Here is a 26,913-nt window from a genome sequence, read left to right as displayed (position 1 = left end):
TTGGATTTTTGACTTGCCATAAAATCCTTTTCTCTGAAGTTCATTGACAGACGCAGCACCCGCCCCTCTATTTCAGAGTAGGTTGGTTTTTTTTTTACTTCTGACACTGCTTGCAACAAAACTGAATCTTCTAGCAGAGTGAGTGGATGTATGCCTGCAGGGACTGCCCCATAGGCGTGGTAAAGATTTTTCCTGCCTAGTGTCCTACTCCTATAGGGGGCTGCATAACTCAATGGTTAAGAAGAATATAGAGCTGCGTCTGTCAATGAACTTCAGAGAAAAGGATTTTTCGGTAATAAAAAAATCCAGCCCCCCCCCCCCCCAAAAAAAAACATTTGAAAAATTGCTGCGCAAATACCATGTGACATAAAAAGTTGAAGTGACCGCCATTTTATTCCTTAGGTTCTCTGCTAAAAAAACATCTTGGCAATATTCTTCCTAAGGCTATTCGCCACCTTTTCCCTGGTGCGTACTTCATCCAGGGGGTGTGACACCTGGTACCTCCGGTGCGACCTCCGTTACCACCTTGGGAACTTAATTTGGTGCTGTCGGTTCTTCAGAACTCTCCCTTTGCAAAGTTTCAGGGGATTCCCCTGCTTACCTTGTTCCAGAAGGTGGCCCTTCTTTGTGGCTATTACTTCTGCGCGCAGGGTGTCAGTACTGGCGGCGTTGTCCTGTCTTTCTTCCTATCTGATGGTTCATAGGGATACAGTGCTATCTCGTCCGGAACCTTCCTTCCTTCCGAAGGTGGCTTCCACTTGCATGAAGACATCTTGTTTGCCTCCTTGTGTCCTCAGCCTACACATCCGAAAAATTGCATTGCATGCTTTGGTTTTGGTTCGGGCAATCTGGGTGTACCTGGCAACTATTGACTCTTTTTGCGAGTCTGATTCCTTTTTTGTGCTCACGGATGGTCCTGGGAAAGGGTTGCCTGCGTCTTCTGCTACTGTTTCCAGATGGGTCAGGCAGACGGTGGTACAGGATTATTCGATAAGGGTCAGGTTCTTCCTTTCCCTGTTCAGGCGCATTCTGCTCGGGCGCTTAGTGCTTTCTGGGTCTTTTCGCCATCTGGCTTCTGTACTTCAGGTTGGCGAGGCGGCTACCTGGTCGTCTGTTCCCACCTTTACAATACAAAGTTTTATAAAGTTGATGTGATGGCATCTGCGGATGCCTCTTTTGGCCGCAAAGTTTTGCGGGCTGCTGTTTAAGGGGTCCCTTAGTCTCCCTTGAGGGTTTCTGTTTCTCAGGTGGGTCTCATCTGATTGTTTCGATGAGTCCTGTGTTACCTGGTTGGCTATGTTTAGCCTTGTGGATTTGTTTGTGCTGTCCCACCCCTCATTTATGGCACTGCTTTGGGACATCCCTACTGATATCAATCAAGAAGTCTGCGTCTGTCAATGAGCGACAGAGAACTGGGTTTTTGACTTACCGTAAAATCCTTTTCTCTTAAGCTCATTGACAGACGCAGTACCCGCCCCTCTATTTTTGAGTTGGGTTGGTATGATTTCTCTGACACTGCTTTGTTACAAAACTGGCATCCTATAGCAGGAAGTGAGAGGGTATACCCCCTGGGACTGCCAATAGGCGTAGCCAGAACTACTCCTGTAGGGGGCAGTATAACCCTACTGATATCAATCAAGAAGTCTGCGTCTGTCAATGAGCTTAAGAGAAAAGGATTTTATGGTAAGTCAAAAATCCAGTTTTTTACATGTAGGAGTGAAGTGCCAGAATTGGCCTGGCATGAAAGTGGTTTAAAAAAAAAGTACATAGGGAGGGAGTGGAAGGAGAGACTCGGTTGTCAGGCTTCGTTCACATCTCTATGTAGCAAAAAGTCATGTTCCCACATGCTTTTTTTTTTTTTTTTTTGGGGGTGTTTTGGAGGTTTTCACTCGCCAGCCCATTCGCAGAGCATGTTGCGTTGCCTGCACTTTGGGAGCACATAAGCAGTATTTTTTTAAATGCATTGAAAATCGTGAATTTTTTGTGTGGTTTGCCATGCATTTGGAAACACACAGATGTGAATGGAGCCTCTTTGTTCTTGTGTAAAACGCACCAATTTCACTTTCAGGAACCATTCACACGCTCATTTTTTCAGTGACACTTAGGGCAGCCTGTTGATTTTAGTGAACTGTGCTACACATGGCAAAGTAGCTCATGGGACATTTTGGCGTAGTGCGAGTTGCACGTTTTATTTCTACTGCACGTTATGCTGCGTTTGTCACCTATTTTTCTTATGAGGCAAAATGTTTGTTTGCTTCTTTGTGTGTTGTGCCGTTGACAATTAATGACACTGAAAGCGCAACTAGGTATTTTTAATTGTACAATCTCCTTTTAGATTTACCAAACTATACAATAGAAGGTCACACCATCAATCCAATCAGGCAGGTTTTGCACTATGTTGGGGGTGTCCTGTGGGCTGTATGCAGCTCCAGGGAGTTTAGCATGTGGCCTGGCCTGAGCCCGTCTGGAGGGGTGCGGGGGAAGCCAGGCAAATGCACGTGTGGAGGGATGCTGTGCAAACATAGTTGATGGGTGAGGGGTGTGTGCTAATGAGGTCGGCTGCTAAAGTCCTTCTGGTGTCTTGCTGGTTTCTCCGTCCCAAATACCAGCAAGTGATGAACTTTCTAAGAAATATAGCAAGGGCTAAAGTAAGGCCTTGTTCTTAAAATCAAAAAACTTTTTTTTTTTTTTATTGGCAGTCAATGTACTTTATTGGTATATTGATACATAGAGGAGCTGGATTTTAGGAAAAAAAGTGAGTTGAGCCTTTACCACTTGCTGATGGTATACTATACATTTACAGCGGCAAGCTCTCCTGTGCAGAATCATGTACTTGTACGTGATCCTGCACTTCCAAGTCTGGGGCTCGCTGCTGGCGACCCACTGTGATTAAACACAGTGGGAGCCAGTCAGCGGGTCAGACGGACTCTGTGTCTGCCGAGACCCGCCAATTGTTCGGGACAGAAGCAGAACAGCTCTGGAGCTGAAGTTGTTGTTAGTGTGGGGTAATTTCAGGTTAGATGTCAGACAGAACTGCAATCACCGATGGCCACTTCTCAGTGGCAGGCGTGAACCACCCAGGATTTTGGCTTTAGTGTGGACCGCAATTATTGTAAGTAATCTTTTCTAGAGTGAGCGAAGAACAAACATTCTTTTTTTAGTTTTAGGGGCCTATTCACACCAGTTGTGCTGGCATTCATTGAATAGTGCATATCAATGCATTTACATTGTAAAAGTAACGTTGCAAAAAAAATTCTCCAGATCAAAGCAGCGCATGTTCAAACTCGATGCAGCTTGTCATCACATGTTTAAAGTACATGCACTCAATGCATACATTTCAATGTAAATGGAACCTTCAGTGCACATTAGGTTTCTGTTCAAGTTTTTGATATAGTATTGTTTTATGTCAAAATATTTTATGCTAGCAGAAACAGAAGGTCAGAGAGAGGTAGGGTGAAGTTTTGGCTGATGTTCAGGTACATAATGTAAGAGAGAGAGATAAAGCGATGCCAGAAGTTACCAACGGCCTCTTTGAGGTGAAAAGCTTGGCCGCTTGCCTTGGCTTTCATGCCAATTTTTAATCACAGCTTACAGGCTTTCGTGCGATGGAACAAGAGACTCTGGACTTCATGCAAGTGGTGTGGCACTTGTTATGGATTGTCAATACTTTGCCACTCTGTGGAATAGTGCAGGTGGACAGGTGGTCTGCCATTACAGTAAGTTGCCTATGAGAATGCACTCTGTGGTCATAAGTCATTTGTGTTGCTCTTGGGATAAAATGTATGCCATTTGTGTGCTTATTATAGGAGACTATAAAGGGTATATTTAACACATGGTAAATGCTGCTTCAAGTATATCTACAGCCAAAAGAATTTATCTGAATAGAGCAGGAAATGGTTGAAACCCGTCAGATTTTTGTTCATTTTTTCCCATCAGTACCCCTTTGGGGATATTTGATTTTCTTTTCTATTCTGTAGACAAAACAGGAAGTTAGAAGAAATTTTTCCACGGAGCAGGAAATGCACTCTTTGGTCTCTTCGATAGGTGTTACTAAAACAAGTATCCTCTTTGGAATGTTTCCCCTCTATTGCTGTTCTGGTCACAACTCAAAATTTTGGATTTTCCCTCATTTTTGTCCCAGGGTCAAAGATCACCAGGACAAATTGAGAGGGTGAATCTGCCTATTGCAGGGACAGAAAACAATAAAAACCTTACTAGAGTTTAAATCACTCTATCCAAAACGAAAAAAGTTTTTGGGGTTTAGACATCATTACCAGTGTCTCCATCATACCAGTGTCTTCCAGGTGTCTATAATTTAAGCAAGTAAAATAATGCCAAATCATTCCCAGATGGCTATTAGTTACATTGGTTTAAATATGTATTACTAAACTATGATCAACCCATTGACAGTTTTTTTTTTTAAAGTTCTGTGCTTTGGAGAAAATGAGAGTACTACGTGTTTCTACCTATAATTCTCGTTGCTTGTCTGTTGCACAGTTTGTCTGTCTTTCTTCTTGACAACTTTCATGTCTGTCCTGCAGATTCAGGTCTGGTGGTGCCCAGTATCTCTTATAGCCTGCACAAGAAGCTGTTAAGTGTGGCTGAGAAGCATGGCCTAACGGTGGAGAAACGGTTGGAAATGTCAGGCGTTTGTGCAAGTCAAATGGCTCTCACATTGCTTGGTGGGCCCAACAGGTGAGCTAAGACATTAATTCACTATTGCCCTCTCTCTGTATGTATGTCTGTGTGTATATACTTACACAAAATCATTGTGAATGCGTTCATGAAAATTAACGTTGTTCCAGCAGAAGTCCTTAAAAGACCATCCAAGCACCCTACATTTAATTGATTTACCTCCATGGTTCCCTTAGTGACCGTTTGATTATTGTAAGATGTAGAACAAAATACAAGAAAACTTCTGCATACACTTGGAGCTTGTTCAGATCTGCATAGGATTGCTTTTCAGAGGATGGCTGACAGGCGGCAGGGAGATGAGATATCACCTGACTGACTGTTTTAACCCTGAAAGTGCCGCACCCCTGTCCTGCAACTGAATGCATTACACACAGTTGCTATCCTGGTATCAGGCAGTTCCTATTCACTTGAATGAGTCACGTTTAGTGGTATGTGTGGCTGTGTGTCCTTGTTTAGGTGGGCGGTAACAGCACGTGGTTGACCCACAGTCAAAATTTAAACCCAACAGTAATGCCTGCCAAGTGTAATCCATTCAAGTTAATGGGGCTGAGGCACAGTTGCTCTGCAGCTGTGTAGTGCACATTGTTGTGCTGCAGTGGTTTGGTCTTTTGAGGGTTGAAACAGACAGTGAGGAGGCAACATATCACCTCCTCCCTGCCTGTCAAATGCCCCTGAAAAGCGATCAAAGGGCTGCTGCACGCCTGATCAAGCCCTAAAACCGTCTGTAGAGCCTCTGAGTAACAAAATGTATGATTTTGTATCATCACCCTTGCGAGCTTGCATTGCAATGTGTACTACTGGGCCTTTAACTTAAAGCTGAAATTTAGGTATGGCTTTTTATGCATAGCTACATTAGCTTGGACCAATCTAAGTATGTGTATGTGACATACCTGTGTGATCCCTGTGGAAGCTGGAAATCACTGTAGTATACACCGCTACTACAATGATCGCGGCTAGCATTCGGGTCCTGTGCAAAGTGGCTTTACTGCTGCATTGTGAACACAGGGAGTTGCTCACTTCGCACAGATGCCATTCTTTCTCTAATTGGACTAGGGGCAGGACTTTGCCGTCCTGCCTCTCCACATTGTCCAACAAAAGGACACTTTGCAATCATCAAGAAAATGCAAAGAGTTCTCTGAATGGTGCCCATGCCGGGCTAGTGACAATGCAGCAGGATACCTGCACTGAAAGCTAGCGGTGATCAAACATTGCCTACAGGTGCATCTAAAAAAATTTGAATATCATCAAAAATGTCATTTTATTTCTGTAATTAAAGTAAAAAATTTAAACTCCATATGTTATATAGATTCATTACACACAGAGTGATATATTTCAAGCATTTCTTTCTTTTAATTTTGATCATTATGGCTTACAGCTAATGAAAACCCAAAATTCTGTTTCTCCGAAAATGTGAATATTGTGAAAAAGTTAAATATTGTAGACTCATGGTCTCATAATTACCTCAAAACACCTGTAAAGGATTCATGAGCATTTAAATGGTCTCTCAGATTGGTTAAGTAGGTTACACAATCATGGGGAAGACTGCTGACTTGACAGTTGTCCAGAAGACAGTCATTAAAACCCTCCAAGGAGGGGAAGTCACAAAAGGTCATTGCTAAAGAAGCTGGCTGTTCAACGAGTGCTGTTTCCAAGCATTTTAATGCAAAGTTGAGTGGAAGGTAAAAGTGTGGTTAAAAAAAGATGCACAAGCAACAGGAATAACTGCAACCTTTACAGGCTTGTGAAATAAAGGCCATTCAAGAATTTGGGGGAGAAGCACAAGGACTGGACTACGGCTGGTGTTAGTGCCTCAAGAGCCACCACACACAGACTTATCTAGGACATAGGCTACAACTGTCGCATTCCTTGTCTTAAGCCACTCCTGAACCAGAGACAACATCAGAAGCAACTTACCTGAGCGAAGGAGAAAAAGGACTGGACTATTGCTCAGTGGTCCAAAGTCCTCTGTTCGGATGAAAGACAATTTCCCATTTCAAGGTCCCAGAGTCTGGAGGAAGAGTGGAGAGGGACATAATCCAAGTTGCATGAGGTCCAGTGTGATGTTTCCTCAGTTGGTCATGATTTAGGGAGCCATGTCATCTGCTAGTGTTGGTCAACTGTGTTTTATCAAGTCCAAAGTCAGCGCAGCTCTCTGCCAGGAAATTCTAGAGCACTTCATACTTCCCTCTGCTGACCAGCTTTATGGAGATGCTGATTTCATTTTCCAGCAGGACTTGGCACCTGCCCACACTGCAAAGTATCAATTCCAAGTTTAATGATCATGGTATCACTGTGCTTGATTGGCCAGCAAACTCGCCTGACCTAAACCCTATAGAGAATCTGCGGGGTATTGCCAAGAGGAAGATGAGACGCCAAACCAACAATGCAGACGAGCTGAAGGCCAGTATCAAAGCAACCTGGACTTCCATAACAGCACAGCAGTGCCACAGGCTGACCACTTCCATGCCACGCCGCATTGATGCAGTAATTCATGCAAAAGGAGCCCTGACCAAATTTATGGACCTACTTTTTTAAATTTCTGTATTTAAAATCCTTTTTTTTTATTGGTCTTGTGTAATCTAGTTTTGAGATACCTAATATTGGGTTTTCACTAGCTGTAAGCCATTATCAAAAAGAAAGAAATGCTTGAAATATGTCACTCTGTGTGTAATGAATCTATATTTCTCTAGCGCTCATCGACAGACGTAGTCCTCGGTGATACACCACCTTCGGGTTATGTTACCTCCGCAGGAGCAGGACTAGACAGGAAATTAAAAAGCTCTGGCCACACCCAAGGGGCAGTCCCAGAGGGTATATCCTCTCTCTCTCTGCCTCAGCAAATCAGTTATTTTCTGTCTAGTTAGGAGTAAGGACCTAGATACCTTGCTGGGATCTTAGGTCCTGGCAAGAATTTTTTTCTAAAAGGATTTTTAGACAGCTTTTTTTCTCCAGTGTTCCTGTGAGATCTTCAAGCAAGAAAGCTGAACTGGGCGACGGGCTGGATGTTGAGATCCGGTGGTCACCCCAGTTCAGCCTACGAGCGCGTGCAGGCCATAGCTCCGCGCTGGGTCGGCCGCGACAAAGTCCCATTAAAAGGACTGAACCCGCGAGTTAAACGTCTCGCTGAAACGCCAAAGACCATGAGTCACGGTGTCCGTATCGGTCGACAGCCCTCCCGCCCCGGTGGAGAGGGGTACTGTCAGGAGTTGGTGCCCGCCTGGTTCCGGTATGGTGAGTAGTATGTTCCCCCTTTTTCCCTGACGGGTTTTGTGGTGAACGCGGGCCCCTCTCTGTATGGTAAGAAAGAGTTCTTTCTATCCTATAACATGTCACAAATCCTCCTACTTTGAGTGTGATTTTATGTGTGCAAAAAGCCAGGAGGCTTGGTTTGGGAGCTAACAATCTATTGTATACATGTTTTAAAGATGTAATCTGTGGCATTCTGGGAATCTTATGGGTTAAGTATAAGCTACCTACCAGTCAGAAGCCACGGACATGTAGACTGCCTTCCAAATCAGATCTCCAGCTATTAGCAGGCCTCCCGAACGGCCATGCGGTCCGCCAGGGCCGGTACCGCCAACCACGCCATATCCCCATGCAGAGAGAGTGTTGTGTGCCCTGCAGCACACCGCTAGTCAGCACAGGCCGCCGCCATTTTTTTTGCTGGATCGCACGAGCCGCCATTTTGGCGTAGCCTCGTGTCTCCAGCATGGGGGCGGCCATATTTGAGGTGATCCTACACCTCGTGGAGCTTGGGGGAGGCGCCGGAAGGCGTGCAGAGGGGCGGAGCCGCCTCCCTTCTTCCTGGGCAGCCAGCCAAAAGACTTCCTGTTTGTCAAGACAGCGCTGTAAGCTGTTGCAGTTTAACTCTGAGCATCAAGTGGTGAGCCTGGGGGTCTATCTCTCTCTCTCTCGATCGATAGGGATCCCTAGCAGGTAACACTAAGGGGCTTTTTGTGGCGCTGGGGGTCAGAAAGAAAAAAAAAAAAAAAAAAAAAAAAGTTTTTTTCTTTTGAATTATATTATCCAGGTAGTAACTGGAGTTATCATGGACCCTGCCACACATATTCCCCCACCTGTTTCCCTCGAGGGGGCCTCGGGACCCGCCGGTGCACAGAGTATAGAATCATTTACAGCAATTTTGGAGTCTATGGTGGCTCGGGTGGAGGCGGCCTATCAGGGACGGGGGTCAAGGAAGCGACCCCCGCCTACCCCTATACCATCTGACACCTCTGACTCAGATTCAGAGATGGTCACAGCAGTTGCAGGTTCCTCTGCAAGGGCTGTTATCCCAGGTAAAGCCCCCTCAGACAGTGAGGAGGACGCTTCTTCTCCTGCTATTATTCAGGAAGAAGCATTGGTGGACGCACTAGTTGTGGCAGTGCAAGAAACCTTAAAACTTGAGGCTTTACCGGCAGAGGCAACTGAAACAGAGAGGCCTTTCGGTACTAATAAGCCCATCAAGATGGCGAAGGCTTTTCCGGTACCTAAATGTTTTGGTAATCAGATTAAAGGAGAATGGGAGCATTCTAAACGTACCTTTACTATTTCCAAGCGTATTGCTAGACGCTATCCGTTTGAGGAATCCATCATTAAGAAATGGACGGTACCACCAGTCGTGGATCCGCCTATTTCCAGGCTGAATAAAGCCACGGTTATTCCAGTGGAGGACACTTCGTCCTTTAAGGATCCGGTGGATCGAAAGATAGAAGCAGAGTCCCGCACTATCTTTTCTCTGATAGGGTCAGCATTTAGACCAGTAATTGTTATTGGTCTAGTTTCCCAGACACTTACGGAATGGGCGAAAATGGTACGCCAAGATCTTAGGGGAAAAGATATTCCCCAGGAGACATCTGATTTGATGGAACAGATCATACAAGGGCTACGGTTTATCTGTGACGCAGCCTTGGACACAACTCCCTTATTAGGGCATGCATCTACGTTAGCAGTGATCCTCAGACGTGTGCTGTGGTTAAAATGCTGGTCAGCTGACCTAGGTTCCAAAAAGACCTTGACCAATCTCCCTTTTCAGGGGAATCGTCTATTTGGGGCCAACCTAGATGAAATCATTAAGGATGCCACTGGGGGCAAGAGCACTTTCTTGCCACAGGCTGCAAAAGCTAAGGGACCTCGCAACAAGCGAGGACCTTTCTTTACCGCCCATAAAGGACGCCCGGCTGGTACTAGCGGGAAAGGCAAGACTCCTCCAGGAGGATTCAAGAAGGGCTGGTCGGACAAGCAGAGGACCAACCCAGCCAGACCCGAAGCAAAGGAGTACACAGCCTGAAGGTGCGCCCCCACCCGGTTTCAGGGTGGGGGGACGTTTTCACCGGTATTCAGGACATCAGATCGAGCATCTACCACTACTACCGGTGCGATTCTTCCCTTCCAACATTTAAGTACCACAGGAAGCGGTAGTTACCGTTCCCTGAATAGATCTTTTCCTTTACCCTTTCCTAAGATTAGTCCCGATACCTCACAGGAATCGGATCTGGTTGACCAGATAGGCCAAGTAGCCTCTAGTCGGGTGACTTCGGTCCCTGAGGTTCAACCAGAAAAGATCACCCTTCCTGATAACTATCAGGTATCTGATAAATGTGTGGAAACAGAAAACGACCAGACTTTCTCGGATGGTCGGGGCCAGATAGCTCTAGGGACGCCTGGTTCAGATCCAATCAGCGCCAGTGGTCCTAGAAATTCTAGGCTGGCCTCCTCAAGCCGGCCTGGCCGACTTGGACATGCTAGTCGCAGACGTTCCGTGGGAACTTCGTCTCAGGGAGTGTCTGTGGTCTCTAGGACCAAGTTACCTTCGTGCTTTTACAGTCGCTGGTTTTAATGGCCTGGCCATTGAGACCCAAGTACTGAAGGACAGAGGTTTGTCTACTTCTGTCATTCCTACCCTTATTAAAGCAAGGAAAGCGACTTCCAGCAAAGTCTATTATCACACATGGAAGACTTATATTGCGTGGTGCGAATCTTTAGGATTTCCTCCACGTACCTATTCGGTGTCTCGAATATTGGCCTTTTTGCAACAAGGGGTTGAGCAGAAGCTAGCCTTGAGCACCATCAAGGGTCAAGTTTCAGCATTAGCAATCTTCTTTCAGAAGCCGTTAGCTACCAAATCCTTGGTGCGGAATTTCATCCAGGGGGTGCGGCACCTGGCTCCTCCAGTCCGCGCGCCCTTACCGCCCTGGGATCTTAATTTGGTTTTGTCGGTTCTACAGAAACCTCCTTTTGAAAACATCAGGGAGATTCCCTTGCTTACTTTATCCCAGAAGGTGGCCTTCTTGGTGGCTATTACTTCTGCTCGCAGGGTGTCAGAACTGGCTGCATTATCATGCCAGTCCCCATACCTAGTGATTCATAGGGATAAGGTAGTACTTCATCCTAAGCCATCTTTTCTTCCTAAGGTGGTTTCAGATTTTCATCTGAATGAAGATATTGTACTACCTTCCTTGTGTCCTCAGCCCAAGCATCATCGGGAACATGCGTTGCATTCCTTAGATGTGGTTCGGGCAATCAGGGTATACCTGAAAGCTACGGAATCATTCCGTAAGACGGATTCACTTTTTGTGATCACGGATGGCCCCAGAAAGGGTTTGCCTGCATCTGCCGCAACCATTGCCAAATGGATTAGACAGACGGTGGTACAGGCTTATTCTATTAAGGGTCAGAGTCCTCCGTTCCCTGTTAGGGCGCACTCCACTCGAGCGCTCAGTACTTCCTGGGCCTTTCGCCATCAGGCGTCAGTGGTCCAGGTATGTAAGGCGGCCACCTGGTCGTCGGTACATACCTTTACAAAATTCTATAAAATTGATGTGACGGCATCGGCGGATGCCTCATTTGGCCGCAAGGTTTTGCAGGCCGCAATTTGAGGAGACCGGTGGTCTACCTCGAGGGTTTTTTTCTGTTTGAAAATTTTTTTGTTGAGTCTCATCATTAAGGATGAGCATTGTAAACTTCTAGTTGGCACCGGTTGGGCCTTCTAGATTGGGATTTGATTTCCATTTTCCCACCCCTCAGTTGTGATACTGCTCTGGGACGTCCCGAAGGTGGTGTATCACCGAGGACTACGTCTGTCGATGAGCGCTAGAGAAAAATGGATTTTTGTAAAATCTTACCGTAAAATCCTTTTCTCTTAGCTCATCGACAGACGTAGTCCCCGCCCCTCTGTTTTGGAGTTGGGTTGGGTTAAATTCTCTAAGCACTGCTTTTTCACATAACTGATTTGCTGAGGCAGAGAGAGAGAGGATATACCCTCTGGGACTGCCCCTAGGGTGTGGCCAGAGCTTTTTAATTTCCTGTCTAGTCCTGCTCCTGCGGAGGTAACATAACCCGAAGGTGGTGTATCACCGAGGACTACGTCTGTCGATGAGCTAAGAGAAAAGGATTTTACGGTAAGATTTTACAAAAATCCATTTATTATAGGATTTTCTCTTTTTGAATTGAATTACTGAAATTAATGTTTACCTTTCGTTCATTGACTGACACTGCTCCTAATCTTCTTAACCATTTGGGTCCAGGAAGTTATACAGTCTGGCTACAAGATCGAGTTTTGCTCTTTCCCCCCCCAGCAAGGTCCTTTCCTTCCAACTTGCGTCTGTCCCTGGACCACTTACAGGGTCTGTTTGGGGGCGGTACAAGACCTGTTACTTAAAGGGGTGATTGTCCCATTTCCGACATAGGAACGTTTCTAGAGTTTTTACTTAAGCCTGTTTACAGTTCCCAGGAAGGAAGGCAGGCAAGGTGCGTCCAATCCTGGACCTCAAGGCGCTGAGCTGCTTTGTGCGAGTGCAGAAGTTTGGAATCCATTCACACGGTGGTTGCAATCCCTGCATCAGGGGGATTTTCTTGCCTCTTATCAACTTGAAGGATGCTTACCTTCAGATTCCAATATGTGCCAATGACCAGTGCTTCCTCCGCCTTTCCGTGGGAGAGGAGCATTATCAGTTTGTGGCATTACCCTTTGGTCTTGCCTCTGCTCCTCAGGTCTTCGCAAAAGTGTTAGCCCTGGTGCTGGCATTGTTACTCCAATGGGGGTTCGTGGTATGGGGCTACTTGGACAACCACCTTCTGCGAGCGGAGTCTCCTACTGCTCTGGTGGAAAACCTGGAAATCACCATACAAACTCTGAGGGAGTTCAGCAGGATTCTGAATTTTCTGAAGTCTGCTCTGGTTCCGTCCACAAAGCTGGACAATCTGGGTCCTTTCTGGTTCCTTCCTCTGGACAGACTCCAGAAACTGCAGGCTGCGATTCGTCTCCTGCTGTCAAACAGATAGAAATCCCTCTGGACTTTTGAGGTGGTTCCGTTTGTACAGTTCCATACGAGGTCCCTGCAAAGGGAGATTACGGCCTAATGGGAAAAGACTCTGCAGTCTCTGGACAATCAAACCAGAGAATGGTCCCTGGTATGGTGGCTTCATTTTCCAGCGCTTCGGCCAGGCGAATCCTTCCTCCCCTTGTATTGGACAGTGGTCACCACGGATGCCAGCCTGTCTGGCTGGGGAGGTGTCCTCGGCAAGCATTCTGCTCAGGGGATCTGGTACACTGGTAGAGTCAAAACTACCGATCAATGTCTTGGAACTCTGAGCAATCGGACTGTGCCTGGAACATTGGACAGATCATCTTCTTCAAGGATGTCCTGTGCGCATTCAACCAGACAACGCCACGGCCGTGGCCTATGTTAATCACCAGGGGGGCACAAGAAGTGCCCTGGCGGCTCTGGAGGTAGCCGACATTCTAAGATGGGAAGAACGGTTTGTTCCAGCCCTCTCCGCAGTGCACATTCCCGGGGTGGAAAACTGACAGGCGGATAACCTCAGTCGGCAGGCGTTGGACCAAGGGGAGTGGTCCCTTAAACCGGAGGTGTTTCTTCATTTGTCTCTGGTAAGGAATTCCGGAGGTGGATCTGTTGGCTCCCTGGCTCAACAGAAAAGTGCAGAGGTTTATGGGTCGGTCACGAGATCCTCTGGCAGATGACACAGATGTGCTTGGTGGCCCTGTGGGGTCAGTATCATCTGATTTACTCCTTTCCCCCACTCAAGCTTCTGCCAAGACTTCTACTCAGGATCGAGGCAGAAGGGATTCTGGTCATCTTAGTGACCCCGGACTGGCCTCACCGGGCTTGGAATGCCGATATGGTGTGGCTGGTCGCCGATGTTCCTTTGGAAGATTCTTCTCAGGGAGGGTCTGCTGTCCCAAGGACCGATCTTCCATCCTGCTTTACAGTCGCCTTTGACAGCTTGGCTTTTGAACGCCAGGTGCTGATGAATAGAGTTTTGTTTGAGTCGTGATTCCAACACTGTTAAAAGCTAGGAAATCTACTTCTAGAAAGATCTACCATTGTACGTGGAAGACGTATATTGCGTGGTGCGAGTCTCTTGCGGTTCACCCTAGTTCTTTTTTTGGTGGCTCGTATCTTGACCTTCCTTTTAATGGGGGGGTTGAGCAGAAACAGGCGTTGAGTACTATCAAGAGCCAGATGTCGGCCTTAGCGGTCTTCTTCAATGGCCCTTGGTTACACACTCCCTGGTGTGTACTTTTCTTCAGAGAGTTTGGCACTTGGCCCCTCCAGTGCTATCTCCTTTACTGCCTTGGTGCCCCAATTTGGTGCTCTCAATCCTCTAGAAGCCTCCCTTTGAGAATCTTCAGGAGATTCCCCTGCTTACGCTGTCCCAGAAGGTGGCCTTTTTGGTGGCTATTACCTCTGCGCACAGGGTTACAAAATTGGCAGCCTTATCCTGTCCAACTTACTTGGTGGTTCACAGAGATAAGGTGGTTCTTCGCCCCTGTCCGTTGTTTCTTCCAAAGGTTGTCTCAGATTTTAATTTGAATGAAGACATTGTGTTGCCTTCTCTGTGTCCCAGGCCAAAACATCCGAAGGAAAATGCTTTACATGCCTTGGATGTGATCCGGGCGATTAGGGTGTACCTGGCAGCTACGGAGTCTTTTAGGAAGTCCGACTCCCTATTTGTGCTCACAGATGGGCATCGGAAAGGGTTGTCTGCTTCCTCTGCGACCATTTTCAGATGGATCAGACAGACGTGGTTCAGGCCTATTCCATCAAGGGTCACGCTCCTCCTTTCCCTGTCCAGGCGCATTTTTTCGGGCGCTCAGTGCCTCTTGGGCCTTCGATCATCAGGCATCAGTGACGCAGGTTTGCAAGGCGGCCACCTGGTCGTGGGTGCACACTTTCACAAAATTCTATAAAGTGGATGAATTGGCATCGGCGGATGCTTCCTTTGGCTGCAAAGTTTTGCAGGCTGTTGTTTAGAGGACCTGGTCCCCTTTGAGGGTGTTTTGTTTTTTTCAGGTGAGCGCCAGTTGTTTTGGATGAGCTCCTGTTTACCGGGTTGGCTATAGTTTAGCCTTGGGAATTTCTTTTTTCGCTATTCCCACCCCTCATGTTTAACACTGCTTTTGGACGTCCCATTGGCTGTCAGTTTCATTAGGAACAGTGTACAGATATTTTACTGATCGCTGTATTTAGTGTCACTGGTAATGCTAGATAGGGTTAGTGGCAGTCCCAGATAGGGTCAGAGTTACCCGCCATATATTCCCAAATAAAGTTTTAACCCTCTGATCACCCCCCATTAACCCTTTCACTGCCCTGTCACAGTGTAATTAGTTCAGTGTGCAGATCTTTTTTTCTGATTATTGTATAAGTGTCACGGGTGACGGCAGATAGCGTTCGCGTCAGTTAGCAATAAACCCAGACAGCATCAGATTGCCTGCCACATATTCACTAATAAATTTTAAGATTTGATGTTGTTAATAATTTTAACCCTTTGATTGCTATTAACACTTGTGTGCGCCAACACACACACACCTCCATTACTAGTATAGTCCAAACGCATCAATATATTTGATCAGAACTATACTAGTGGCCCTCAATAGTTTTCCCAAAAAATCCAGCGTTAACAGAATCAGCCCCAACACCTGCCAGCACCTACGTTTAGCCCCTCAACTCCCCCTCTTTCTCCCCCGCAAGCGTGCCAGATATGGGGTCAAAATGTATAAGCTCTCTCTATTACAGGGCTATTACCCCCAACTGCCCAGACTACATATGGAGCAGCGGCAAGATTGTTTGGGAATTGGTGTCACCCTTATTCGGAAAGAGGCACCACTTGTATGTGGATAAATATTACACAAGCATGCCACTTTTTAGACACCATTTTGAATTTGGAATTGGCACATGTGGCACCATGTGATCTAATCGCCAGGGCTTCCCTCAACGGCTTGTAAATGCTCCCACTTAGACAGGTGGAGAGAGCCTGCTTGAAATGTACGTAATGTATTTCTTGCAGTGAGGTAGGACAAACGGAACGTTTTTAGTTCTGTCTTCCATTCACACAGATATAACAGTCCAAGCTGCAACTGCGACTGGTGTTGTTAAGCCCCTCTGTGTCCACGACTACAACCTTAACATAGGAGGGGTGGACTTCAATGACCAGATGATGGGGCCGTCCTCAGTTGCCCAAAAGGCCAGACGCTAGCACAAGAAATTGTCTGTAGATTTATTCCAATTGGCTCTGTTCAAAGCTGATGTACTATAAAGAGCATTGGGAAGAAGTGGATCCTTCCTAAAATTTCAGGAAGTGATCTTCACAACCCTTTCTGTTTTCAGAACCTGCTGTGGCTCAATTTCCCAATCCAGATTCAGTGAGCCTGGCTGCATGAGAGGCATTTTCCAGATGTCCTCCTTGGTACCCCTACCCAAAAAGCACACCAAAAAAGATGTATCTGTAGCAAACGCAGATATAGGTGTGACACCTGCTATTTTGTTCCTCTTGTCCCGGTCAACCTGGTCTCTGCATGCAGGACTGTTTGTCGCTACCACACACTAGTGTATTATTAGTATAGGGTACAGCACGGCACAGTCTAGGGCATACATTTACACAGGGCCCCGAAGATGTTAGATGTTTAACGCATTTTAAGAGACCCTAGCCTGGAACAATGAAAGTTTTTTTTTTCTCTTACGTCCTCTGACAGTCACAGCCCGATAGTATTAGCCTTCACTAATGGGTAATGGCGCCCTCTGCAGGAGCAAGGCTAGGCAGATAATTGATTATCAGGTTAATACAAAAAAACTTTTATACCTCGGCACGCCACTAGGGGGCCATCCCTCAGCCATTATCCTGAACCCAATCTGATATTACCTCAGTTTTCTCTATCGCTCATTGACAGACGTAGTCTTCTTGATTCTCAAGAGCTGGGTTATGTTGTCTCCGCAGGAGTAGGACTAGGCAGAATGACAAAACGTTCTGGCTCCACCCTAGGGGGCAGTCCCTGAGGGTATATCCTCCCTCTCTCTGCTACAGGGAATCAGTTTTTTTCTGTCTAGTCAGGAGTAAGGACCTAAGCTCCTTGCTGGGATCTTTTGGTCCTGGCAAGACTTTTTTTCTTTAAGAAAAAGACATTTTTTAGGTAGTTTTCTCCAGTGTTTTTTCCTGTGAGATCTTCAAGCAAAAATGCCGGACTGGGCGACAATTGTGGTCACCCCAGCCGGCCTACGAGCGCGTGCAGACCAGGCATTGCGCTTGGTCGGCCGCGACATATTCAAGTAAGTATGCGGGGCCGGGCGACGGGCTGGATGTGAGATCCAGTGGTCACCCCGGTTTCTGCCTAAAAGGCGCGTGCAGACCAGTGCGCTGAGTCGGCCGCGACGGAGTCCCAGTAAAGGGACTGACTTTGCGAGTTAAAGCTCGCTTGGACGCCAGGACCAGAGAGTCGAGGCGTCCACAAACCCCCACCCCGGTGGAGAGGGTATTATGAAGAGAGGGTGCCTGTCGGTTCGGTATGGTGAGTAAAACGTTCCCTTTTTTTCCTCATTTATGAGGCAGTATATATTATGGGCCCCTCCATATATGGTCAGTATATATCTGACACTTACAAGTCCCCCTTGTAATACAGCATGTGTTTGTGGGAAGTGGACTTGGTTCAAGAGCTAACACTCTACCCAGCAGACTGTAACATTACAGCAGACATAGGAGGTATAATCCTACCTTATGTGCAGTGTATCTCTGTAGATCCATATGTCACCTCTCAGCAGAGTGCAGGTGGATGTGCTGGGAAGACGATATCGGCGGTCCGCCGCCATTTTGCCGTAGACCGAATACATATATGTCCTCAGGTCACGCCGGCCGCCATGTTTTTGGAGTCTTATGTCTCTTCTATGGGGGCGGCCATGTTTTGTGAGCCCAGCTTCCTCGTGGAGGGCTGGGAACGCCGGAAGGCGTACACAGGGGGCGGAGCCACGCCTTCTGCCCGGGAAAAAGCAAACAGCTCCTTCCAGTCTGTGTAAGACAGACGCTGGCTGCAGTTTGTTGGAAACTGCACTGCATCGGTTGGTGAGCCTTGGGGGTCCCTCTCTCTCTCTCTGGGATCGAGAAGCAGGTACTCTGAGGGGCGCTATTGCGCTAGGGGGAGACACACAAAAAAAAAAAAAAAAAAAGTTTTTTTGTTTATTGCTGGCAAAGTGTCCTGTATTAACATGGACCCTGCCACTCATGTATCTCCTCCGGATCCCCTCGAGGGGTCTGCGGGATCCTCCAGCACCCCATTGACAATTGAATCTTTGTCAGCTATTATGGAAACTTTTGTGTCCCGGGTGGAAGTGGCTTGTCAGGGACAGGGCGCAAGAAAGCGACCCCCGCCTAACCCCTTATTATCTGAAACCTCGGATTCAGACTCTGAGCCTATTTCTGCAGTTGCAGGTACTTCATCTGGTATTGGTGTCTCGGGTCCTGTCTCTTCAGACAGTGAGGAGGATGTTTCGGCATCTGCCATAGCCCGAGTGGAAGCGTTGGTAAATGCACTCATTGTATCTGTTCAAGAGACTTTAAGGTTACAGGGTATTCCATCAGAAATAGCTGAAACTGAGATCCCTTTTGGGACTAAAAAGCGCATCAAAGTGGCAAAGGTTTTTCCATTGCCCAAATGTTTTGGCAATCCAATCGATGAAGAATGGCGTCTGCCAAAACGCACTTTTAATATTTCCAAACGCATTGACAGGCGTTATCCGTTTGAGGAAACCCTTATTAAGAAATGGACAGAACCACCTGTGGTGGATTCACCTATTGCTAGATTGAATAAAGCCACGGTTATTCCTTTAGAAGACGCTCCGTCTTTTAAAGATCCAGTGGATCGCAAGATAGAAGCTATGTCTCGCACCATGTTTTCCTTGATGGATCAGCTTTCAGGCCAATAATTGCTATTGGTCTGGTTTCGCAGGCTGTAACTGAATGGACCAAGTGGTTACGCCGGGACTTAGAAGAAGTCCCTCAGGCGGTATCAGATTTGTTGGAACAAATGATACAGGGGTTACAGTTTGTATGTGATGCGGCGTTAGACGCCACTCCATTAATGGCGCGAGCATCAGTCTCAGCAGTGGTTCTCAGGCGTACACTGTGGCTAAAAGGTTGGATAGCCGACCAAGGTTCCAAAAAAGCATTGGCTAATATCCCCTTTTCAGGAGAGCGTCTATTTGGAGCCAACTTAGATGAGATCATTAAGGATCTCACCGGTGGAAAAAGCACCTTTTTACCGCAAAATTTTAAAGGTAAAGGAACTCGTCAAAGACGAGGGCCTTCTTTTTCTGCTCACAAGAGGTTTTTTCGTCCAGCGGGTGAAAAAACTAAGTCCTCCAAAGCTCCTGCAGGAGGCGTCAGGGGTCGGTGGTCGGGCAAGCAAAAGCCCGCCCCCTCCAGACCCGAAGATAAACCATCCAAAGCCTGAAGGTGCGCCCCCACCCATAACTGGGGTGGGGGGACGTCTTCGCCGGTTCCCGGATCCATGGCTTTCCAGAATCCCGGACAAATGGGTTTGCGAAGTCATAAAGTCAGGGTACAAGATCGAGTTTCGATCTCTCCCACCGGCGCGATTCTTCCCTTCCAATATCCGACTATCTCCGGATCGTCTAGAAGATCTGCGGAGAGCAGTCACAGATCTACTACAACAAGGAGTGGTAGTCCACGTTCCTTGGACAGAACGGTTTCAAGGGTTTTATTCAAACCTGTTTACAATACCCAGGAAAGAGGGCAAAGTGCGTCCAATTCTGGACTTAAGAGCGCTCAATTCTTTCGTCAACATAAGAAGATTCAGAATGGAGTCCATTCGCACGGTAGCAGCCTTCCTGCATCCAGGGGATGTCCTAGCGTCCATAGACATCAAGGACGCCTATCTTCACATTCCCATTTTCGCAGGACATCAGCGTTTTCTACGCTTTTCCGTAGAGGAGAACCACTATCAGTTTGTGGCGTTACCTTTCGGTCTCGCCACGGCTCCGCGGGTCTTCACAAAGGTGTTGGCCCCTATGTTGGCACTTCTGCGCCAAAGAGGTATATCGATTCTAGGTTACCTAGACGATCTTCTGCTTCATGCAGAATCTCCTCAGACCTTGCTACAAAACATAGAAATTACTATGATTTCTTTACAGGAATTCGGGTGGCTGGTGAACCAGCAAAAGTCATTTCTGGTTCCCACCCAGAGGCTCGAATATCTGGGTCTAATTCTAGACACAGTCAGGACGAGAGTTTTCCTTCCGGTAGGGAAACTTCGAAAGATTCAATCAGCAGTCCAGTTGTTACTGTCCAACAGCTGGTCTTCCCTTCGGACGTGCATGAGGGTTCTGGGGTTGATGGTGGCTTCATTCGAAGCAGTCCCATTTGCCCAGTCCCATACCCGAATTCTTCAGCAAGAGATTCTTCTCAGATGGAATCGGAATCCGGAATCCCTGGACAATCAGATACGATTGAGCAAACAGACCAGAGAGTCTCTGGTTTGGTGGCTTCGGTCTCCAATGCTCAGCCAGGGAAAGTCATTTCTGCCAATATATTGGACGATAGTGACCACGGATGCCAGTCTATCCGGATGGGGAGGAATTCTTGGTCAGTTATCTGTCCAGGGACTTTGGTCCCCGGAAGAATCCAGATTACCGATAAATGTATTGGAACTGAGAGCGATCAGACTTTGTCTGATTCACTGGACCGAGCAGCTCCAGGGCAGCCCGGTTCGGATCCAGTCGGACAATGCCACGGCCGTGGCTTATGTCAATCATCAGGGGGGCACCAAGAGTGTCCGAGCGGCCAAAGAAGTGGCTTGCATTCTTCACTGGGCGGAACGATTTGTTCCAGCAATCTCTGCGGTGTTCATTCCGGGGGTGGAGAATTGGCAGGCAGATTATCTCAGCCGTCAGACCCTGGATCAGGGGGAATGGTCCCTCCATCCAGACGTTTTCCACCAGTTGTGCCTATGGTGGGGCACACCGGATGTGGATCTGTTGGCATCACGATTCAACAGGAAAGTTCAGAGATTCGTGGCTCGCTCCCGCGATCCTCTAGCAGAAACCGCAGACGCACTGATCGCCCCGTGGGGGCAATACCAGCTAATATATGCCTTCCCTCCTCTCGCGTTACTGCCAAGACTTCTTCGCAGGGTAGAGGATGAAGGAATCCCAGTAATCCTGGTAGCTCCGGACTGGCCTCGTCGAGCTTGGTACGCCGACATGGTCAGACTGGTGGCGGACGTCCCATGGAGACTTCCTCTCAGGGAGGATCTACTGTCTCAGGGACCGATCTTCCATCCTGCTTTACGATCGCTGGCTTTAACGGCCTGGCTATTGAGACCCAGGTGCTGAAGGACAAAGGTTTGTCAGCTTCAGTTATTCCTACTCTAGTTGAAGCAAGGAAAGCGACTTCCAGAAAGATTTATCATCGCACATGGAAGTTCTACATTGCATGGTGTGAACCTTTGGGGTTCCGTCCTCGGTCTTATTCGATTAGTCGAATATTGGCTTTTCTGCAACAAGGGGTTGAGCAGAAACTGGCCTTGAGTACTATCAAGGGTCAGGTCTCAGCATTAGCCATCTTCTTTCAGAAGCCTTTGGCTACTCATTCCTTGGTGCGGAATTTCATCCAGGGGGTGCGACATCTGGCTCCGCCAGTGCACGCGCCGTTACCCCCCTGGGATCTTAATTTAGTGTTGTCGGTTCTTCAGAAACCTCCCTTTGAAGATATTAGGGAGATTCCTCTACCCACGTTGTCCCAGAAGGTGGCCTTCTTGGTGGCTATTACTTCTGCACGCAGGGTGTCAGAACTGGCCGCATTATCTTGTCGTTCACCATATCTGGTGGTTCATAGAGATAAGGTGGTTCTTCGTCCGAATCCATCCTTCCTACCAAAAGTGGTTTCAGAATTTCATCTGAATGAAGAAATTGTATTACCTTCCCTATGTCCTAAGCCCAGTCATCCTCGGGAATTTGCTTTGCACTCCTTGGATGTGGTCCGGGCGATCAGGGTATACTTGAAAACGACAGACTCGTTTCGCAAGACGGATTCACTTTTTGTGATCCCAGATGGACCCAAAAAGGGGTTGCCTGCATCTGCCGCGACCATTTCCAGATGGATCAGACAGACGGTAGTGCAGGCTTATTCTATTAAGGGTCGGGAGCCCCCGTTCCCTGTTAAGGCGCACTCCACTCGGGCACTTAGTGCGTCATGGGCCTTTCGCCATCAGGCGTCAGTGGTCCAGGTGTGCAAGGCGGCTACCTGGTCGTCGGTGCATACCTTCTCTAAACATTATAAAGTTGATGTAATGGCATCGTCTGATGCCTCATTTGGCCGCAAGGTTTTGCAGGCCGCAATTTGAGGAGACCAGTGGTCTACCTCGAGGGTTTTTTTCCGTTGGAAAATTTTTTCTTTTAGTCTCATTCTTTGTTTATAATGAGCCTTTAAAACTTCTAGTTTGGCACCGGTTGGGCCTACTAGATTGGATTTGATTTTGTCAATCCCACCCCTCATTTGTGGCACTGCTTCTGGATGTCCCAGCTCTTGAGAATCAAGAAGACTACGTCTGTCAATGAGCGATAGAGAAAAATGCATTTTTGTAAGAACTTACCGTAAAATCCTTTTCTCTTAAGCTCATTGACAGACGTAGTACCCGCCCCTCTATCATTGAGTTGGGTTGGGTTAATTTCTCTGTACTGCTTTAAACAGAACTGATTCCCTGTAGCAGAGAGAGGGAGGATATACCCTCAGGGACTGCCCCCTAGGGTGGAGCCAGAACGTTTTGTCATTCTGCCTAGTCCTACTCCTGCGGAGACAACATAACCCAGCTCTTGAGAATCAAGAAGACTACGTCTGTCAATGAGCTTAAGAGAAAAGGATTTTACGGTAAGTTCTTACAAAAATCCATTTTTACACTGCCTAGCTCAGGAGATGGTTAGGTGTTTTCTGACTGGGACTTTGTCTCAGTTTTCTTTGTTTTTTTCTGAATTCATTTGTTTTTCTTTGCACAATAGATTTTTATTTCTCGCACTATCGCTAGTTAGTCAGGGATTCTTTTTCTGGAGGACTACATGTGACTGCAGAGCTGGGCCTCATACTGGGTATTATAGATCCTTATGGAGTCCCTGCCTGCCAACGAGCGTCGCAGGTTACTGGTACGCCCAGGCCTCACAACGACAGTGCCCCTCTGAATGGGGACGAGCCTGCGGAGCTGCGACTTCGCTGAGGGGGTGTCAACCCGGATCGCCCGCGTGTTGCCAGTATCCCTCCTTGGCTGACGGCACCCCCACTTAGGGTGGGAGGTCTCCCGTATCTGAGCGGTGCCCACTTCCTGGACTGGTGAGTATTGATACCCCCTTGTCTCTGGGGACTTTTGGGAGGTTGTGGGCCCACTCTTAGGGCATAGCAGGGCTGGTGGTCTCTGTAGGATTCCCCTTCTGGCCGGGTTGTTGGTTTTCTCCCTCCCTCCCTGCTCCCGCTGGGGGCGCTGTATGGGGTGCTGTAGGGGTGCTGTAGGGGTCTCCCTGGCGTCCCCGATGTTAGCCAGAATGTGTTTGTGCACTTTTTTTGCCGCCGTTTGGAGCGGCCGCCATGTTTATGATGAGTAGATTCTAAGCTCTGTGTGAGGACAGCAGTAATTTTGGATTCTGCACATGCTCCTGATCGGGTGCCATCTTGGATGTGGGCAAAGGCCTAGTAAGGGCAAGCGGCCATTTTCCCTGTGACATTTTCCATTGAGTTTCAATAGGCACCTTTTGTCTGGGCTCGAGGGCTGGGCCTCTAGCGGTGTGAGGTCACCTCCTCCTTCTTCACACTTCTCCTGTGCAGGACGCTGCTGGCAAGTACTGACAGGCTGGGGGATTTTAGCTCATTCCTCTGCCATTTTTCGACCAAATCAAATTTTACTTGTGGCTAGTTTGTTTTCTCAGGGGGCTCTTTTTGTTAGTGCAGATTGCGGGGGGGGGGGGTTGGGGGTCCGCGGGAACCGCCCCGCCAGCGTCCCTTTTTCATTTTAAGGCAAAAATGGACTCCCAGGACAACCGATTCCTGGCGGGGGGCTTCAGGTACACCTGAATCCTCTTCCATGGCCTCCATATCTGCTGCTCTTGCGACTCTGGCGTCCCAGGTGAATCTCCTGATGCCGGAACGCTCCTCCAAAAAATGGCCTGTGCCCTCTCAGTCCTCTGACTCTGAGCCTGAATTGGTTGCCACGGACGATGGTCCCGGTCCTCCGCTTCTGAGAGGGAGGAGGAATCTTCCTCCTTGGTAGCGCGGGAACGCGCTGCGATGGATGCTCTCATTAGCGCCATAAAAGAAACTCTTAATCTCGATGATGAGCCATCTCAGTCAAGTAAGCGCTCTGCTTTCGGGTTCTGCAGACCCCAGAAGTCGGGTCAGGCTTATTTGTGCCCTGAGGAATTTCACGAGATTGTGAATGACCAGTTCACAGTTAGACAAACGTTGGACGGTGTCCCCAAAAGTGGATCACACTGTGTCTACGCTGAATAAGTCCACCTTGATGCCAGTAGAGGATTCCTCGGTTTTCAGGGATCCGGCGGATAGGCATGTGGAAGCGCTCAACATCAACATTTATCTGGTGGCGGGTTCCCTGTTAAAACCTGTTTTTCGCCTCAGTGATGGCCTCTCAGGTGCTCACGACATGGTGCAAGGGGCTTCGCAGCACTCTGGTGGCGGAGTCGGCCTCCGACTGCCCTTGCCATGGTGGTCCGCTCATCCAACCGCAATGTTCCTGTGTGACACGGCCTTGGACGAGGCTCCGTTGGTCGCCCGCTTGGTGGTGGGGATTGCGATCCGCCGCATTACCTGGTTAAAGAGCTGGACGGCTGACGACGCGTCCAAAAAGACAGTGTCTGAGGTACCCTATGAGGGGGGTCGTCTTTTTGGGGAAACTCTAGAGGAGTTAATTAAGGAGCTCACAGGAGGTAAGGGTACTCTGTTGCCCCAGGTCCCTAAGGGTAAGTCCCCCCGCACGCGGAGGGGGCCCTCTTTCAAGACTCAACGTAATTCCTTTCGTGCCTTTGGGACGCAGGAGAAGGGTAAACCCTTATGACCTCCCGGTGGCCACAAGAAACCGTGGACGGGTAAGCCAAAAGCTGGTCAATCTGGCTCGGCGGCCCAGTCCACCTCTTCCTGAAGGGACGCCCTCCCCCTTTGTCGGGGTGGGGGGACGTCTGCGTTGCTTTCAGGAACCCTGGTTGTCCGGCATTCAGGACAGGTGGGTTTACGAACTGATTCGTTCAGGGTACAAGATCGTGTTTTGATCTCGCCCCACAGACAGGTTCTTCCCGTCCAACCTCCAGCTGTCCCCCGATTGTCTCAGAGATCTCATGGGGGCAGTGCACGATCTGCTTGCCCAAGGAGTCATTGTACCCGTTCCTTCACGGTAAAGGTTTTGCAGGTTTTACTCCAACCTGTTCACGGTGCCCAGGAAAGAAGGCAAGGTGCATCTGATTCTAGATTTGAAGTCTCTGAACCGCTTTGTGTGGGTACAGAAGTTCAGGATGGAATCCATCCGGTTGGTGGTGGCATCATTGAGGCCTGGGGACTTCCTGGCTTCCATCAACTTGAAGGATGCGTATCTACACATCCCTTTTTTCGAGGGTCATCAGAGATATCTCCGCTTCACGGTGGCTGGGGAGCACTACCAGTTTGTGGTGTTGCCTTTCGGTCTCGCTTCGGCTCCCAGGGTTTTCCCCAAGGTGTTGGCTCCAGTTCTAGCTTTACTGCGTTTACGGAGCATTGCGGTCCTCGGTTACCTGGACGACCTCTTGTTAAGGTCGAACTCATGTGTGACCTTGGCGAGTGATCGGTCCGTGACGGTTCAGACTCTACAGGAGTTCGGGTGGACCATCAATTTTCAGATTTCAGGAAGTCAGCACTGACTCCCTCAACTCGTATTCAGTACCTAGGGATGGTCCTGGACTCTGCTCAAACTCTGGTCTTCCTTCCAGAGGATTAACTCGGGAACATACGGGAAGAGATCAGGGCTCTCAGGCACAACGATCTCTCCTCTTTGCGGACCTGCATGCGGGTTCTGGGCCTGATGGTTTCGGCCTTCAAAGCAGTTCCGTTTGCTCAATTTCACACCAGGACTTTGCAAGCGGAGATCCTGGACAGGTGGGACAGGATGCCTCAGTCCTTGAAAAGGAGGATTTCATTGAGGAGTTCGGTGCGGTCGGATCTCTTGTGGCTCCGGTCGCCGTCCTTGACGCAGGGCCAGACCTTCCGGCCTCTGTTATATACGATTCTCACCACGGATGCCAGCCTGTCGGGCTGGGGAGGAGTTCTGGGCACGCTTTGTGTCCAGGGGACGTGGTCAGCGGGGGAGTCTTCGCTACCGATAAACGTCTTGGAGCTCTGAGCGATCAAGCTTTGTCTGTTCCGGTGGTCATCTCAGTTTCAGGGGTGTCCTGTCCGGGTACAGACGGACAATGCCACGGCTGTGGCTTATATCAATCACCAAGGGGGCACAAGGAGTGCCTGGGCGGCCAAGGAAGTGGCCGAGATTCTATCTTGGGCCGAATCGCATGTACCGGCGATCTCGACCGTTCACATTCCGGGTGTGGAAAACTGGCAGGCAGACTATCTGATTCACCAGACTTTGGACCAAGGGGAATGGTCCCTACATCCGGAGGTGTTTCACCTCCTGTGTGCACGGTGGGGGACCCCGGACGTGGATCTGTTCGCGTCCCATCTCAACAAAAGGTGGAAAGGTTCGTGGCCAGGACTCGCGATCCTCTGGCAGACGCCGCGGACGTTGGTGTTGCCTTGGCACCGCTATCGGCTATTGTATGCCTTTCCTCGGATTCAACTGTTGTCCAGGTTCCTCCGCAGGTTGGTGTCGGAACGGATGTCAGTCATTCTAGTGGCCCTGGACTGGCCTCAGCGGTCCTGGTACGCAGACATCGTTTG

At 48.4% G+C, this 26,913-nt stretch overlaps 1 protein-coding gene across 3 annotated transcripts in view; it reads left to right on the top strand.

Annotated features, from left to right (window-relative positions):
• The window catches only part of EDC3 (enhancer of mRNA decapping 3), a 181,557-nt gene that overhangs the window by 109,929 nt on the left and 44,715 nt on the right, over positions 1-26,913 (top strand). For all 3 annotated transcript variants that reach the window (XM_082252838.1, XM_082252836.1, XM_082252837.1), the window contains one exon: positions 4,542-4,695. In XM_082252838.1, coding sequence (XP_082108964.1) covers positions 4,542-4,695 — 154 coding nt within the window. The remainder of the gene's footprint in view (positions 1-4,541; positions 4,696-26,913) is intronic.

This window comes from Pelophylax lessonae, assembly GCF_965119305.1.
Source record: "Pelophylax lessonae genome assembly, chromosome: 4".
NCBI lineage: Eukaryota > Metazoa > Chordata > Amphibia > Anura > Ranidae > Pelophylax > Pelophylax lessonae.
Note: the sequence above shows the minus strand (reverse complement) of the source record. Positions and strands in the feature narration are given on the sequence as shown.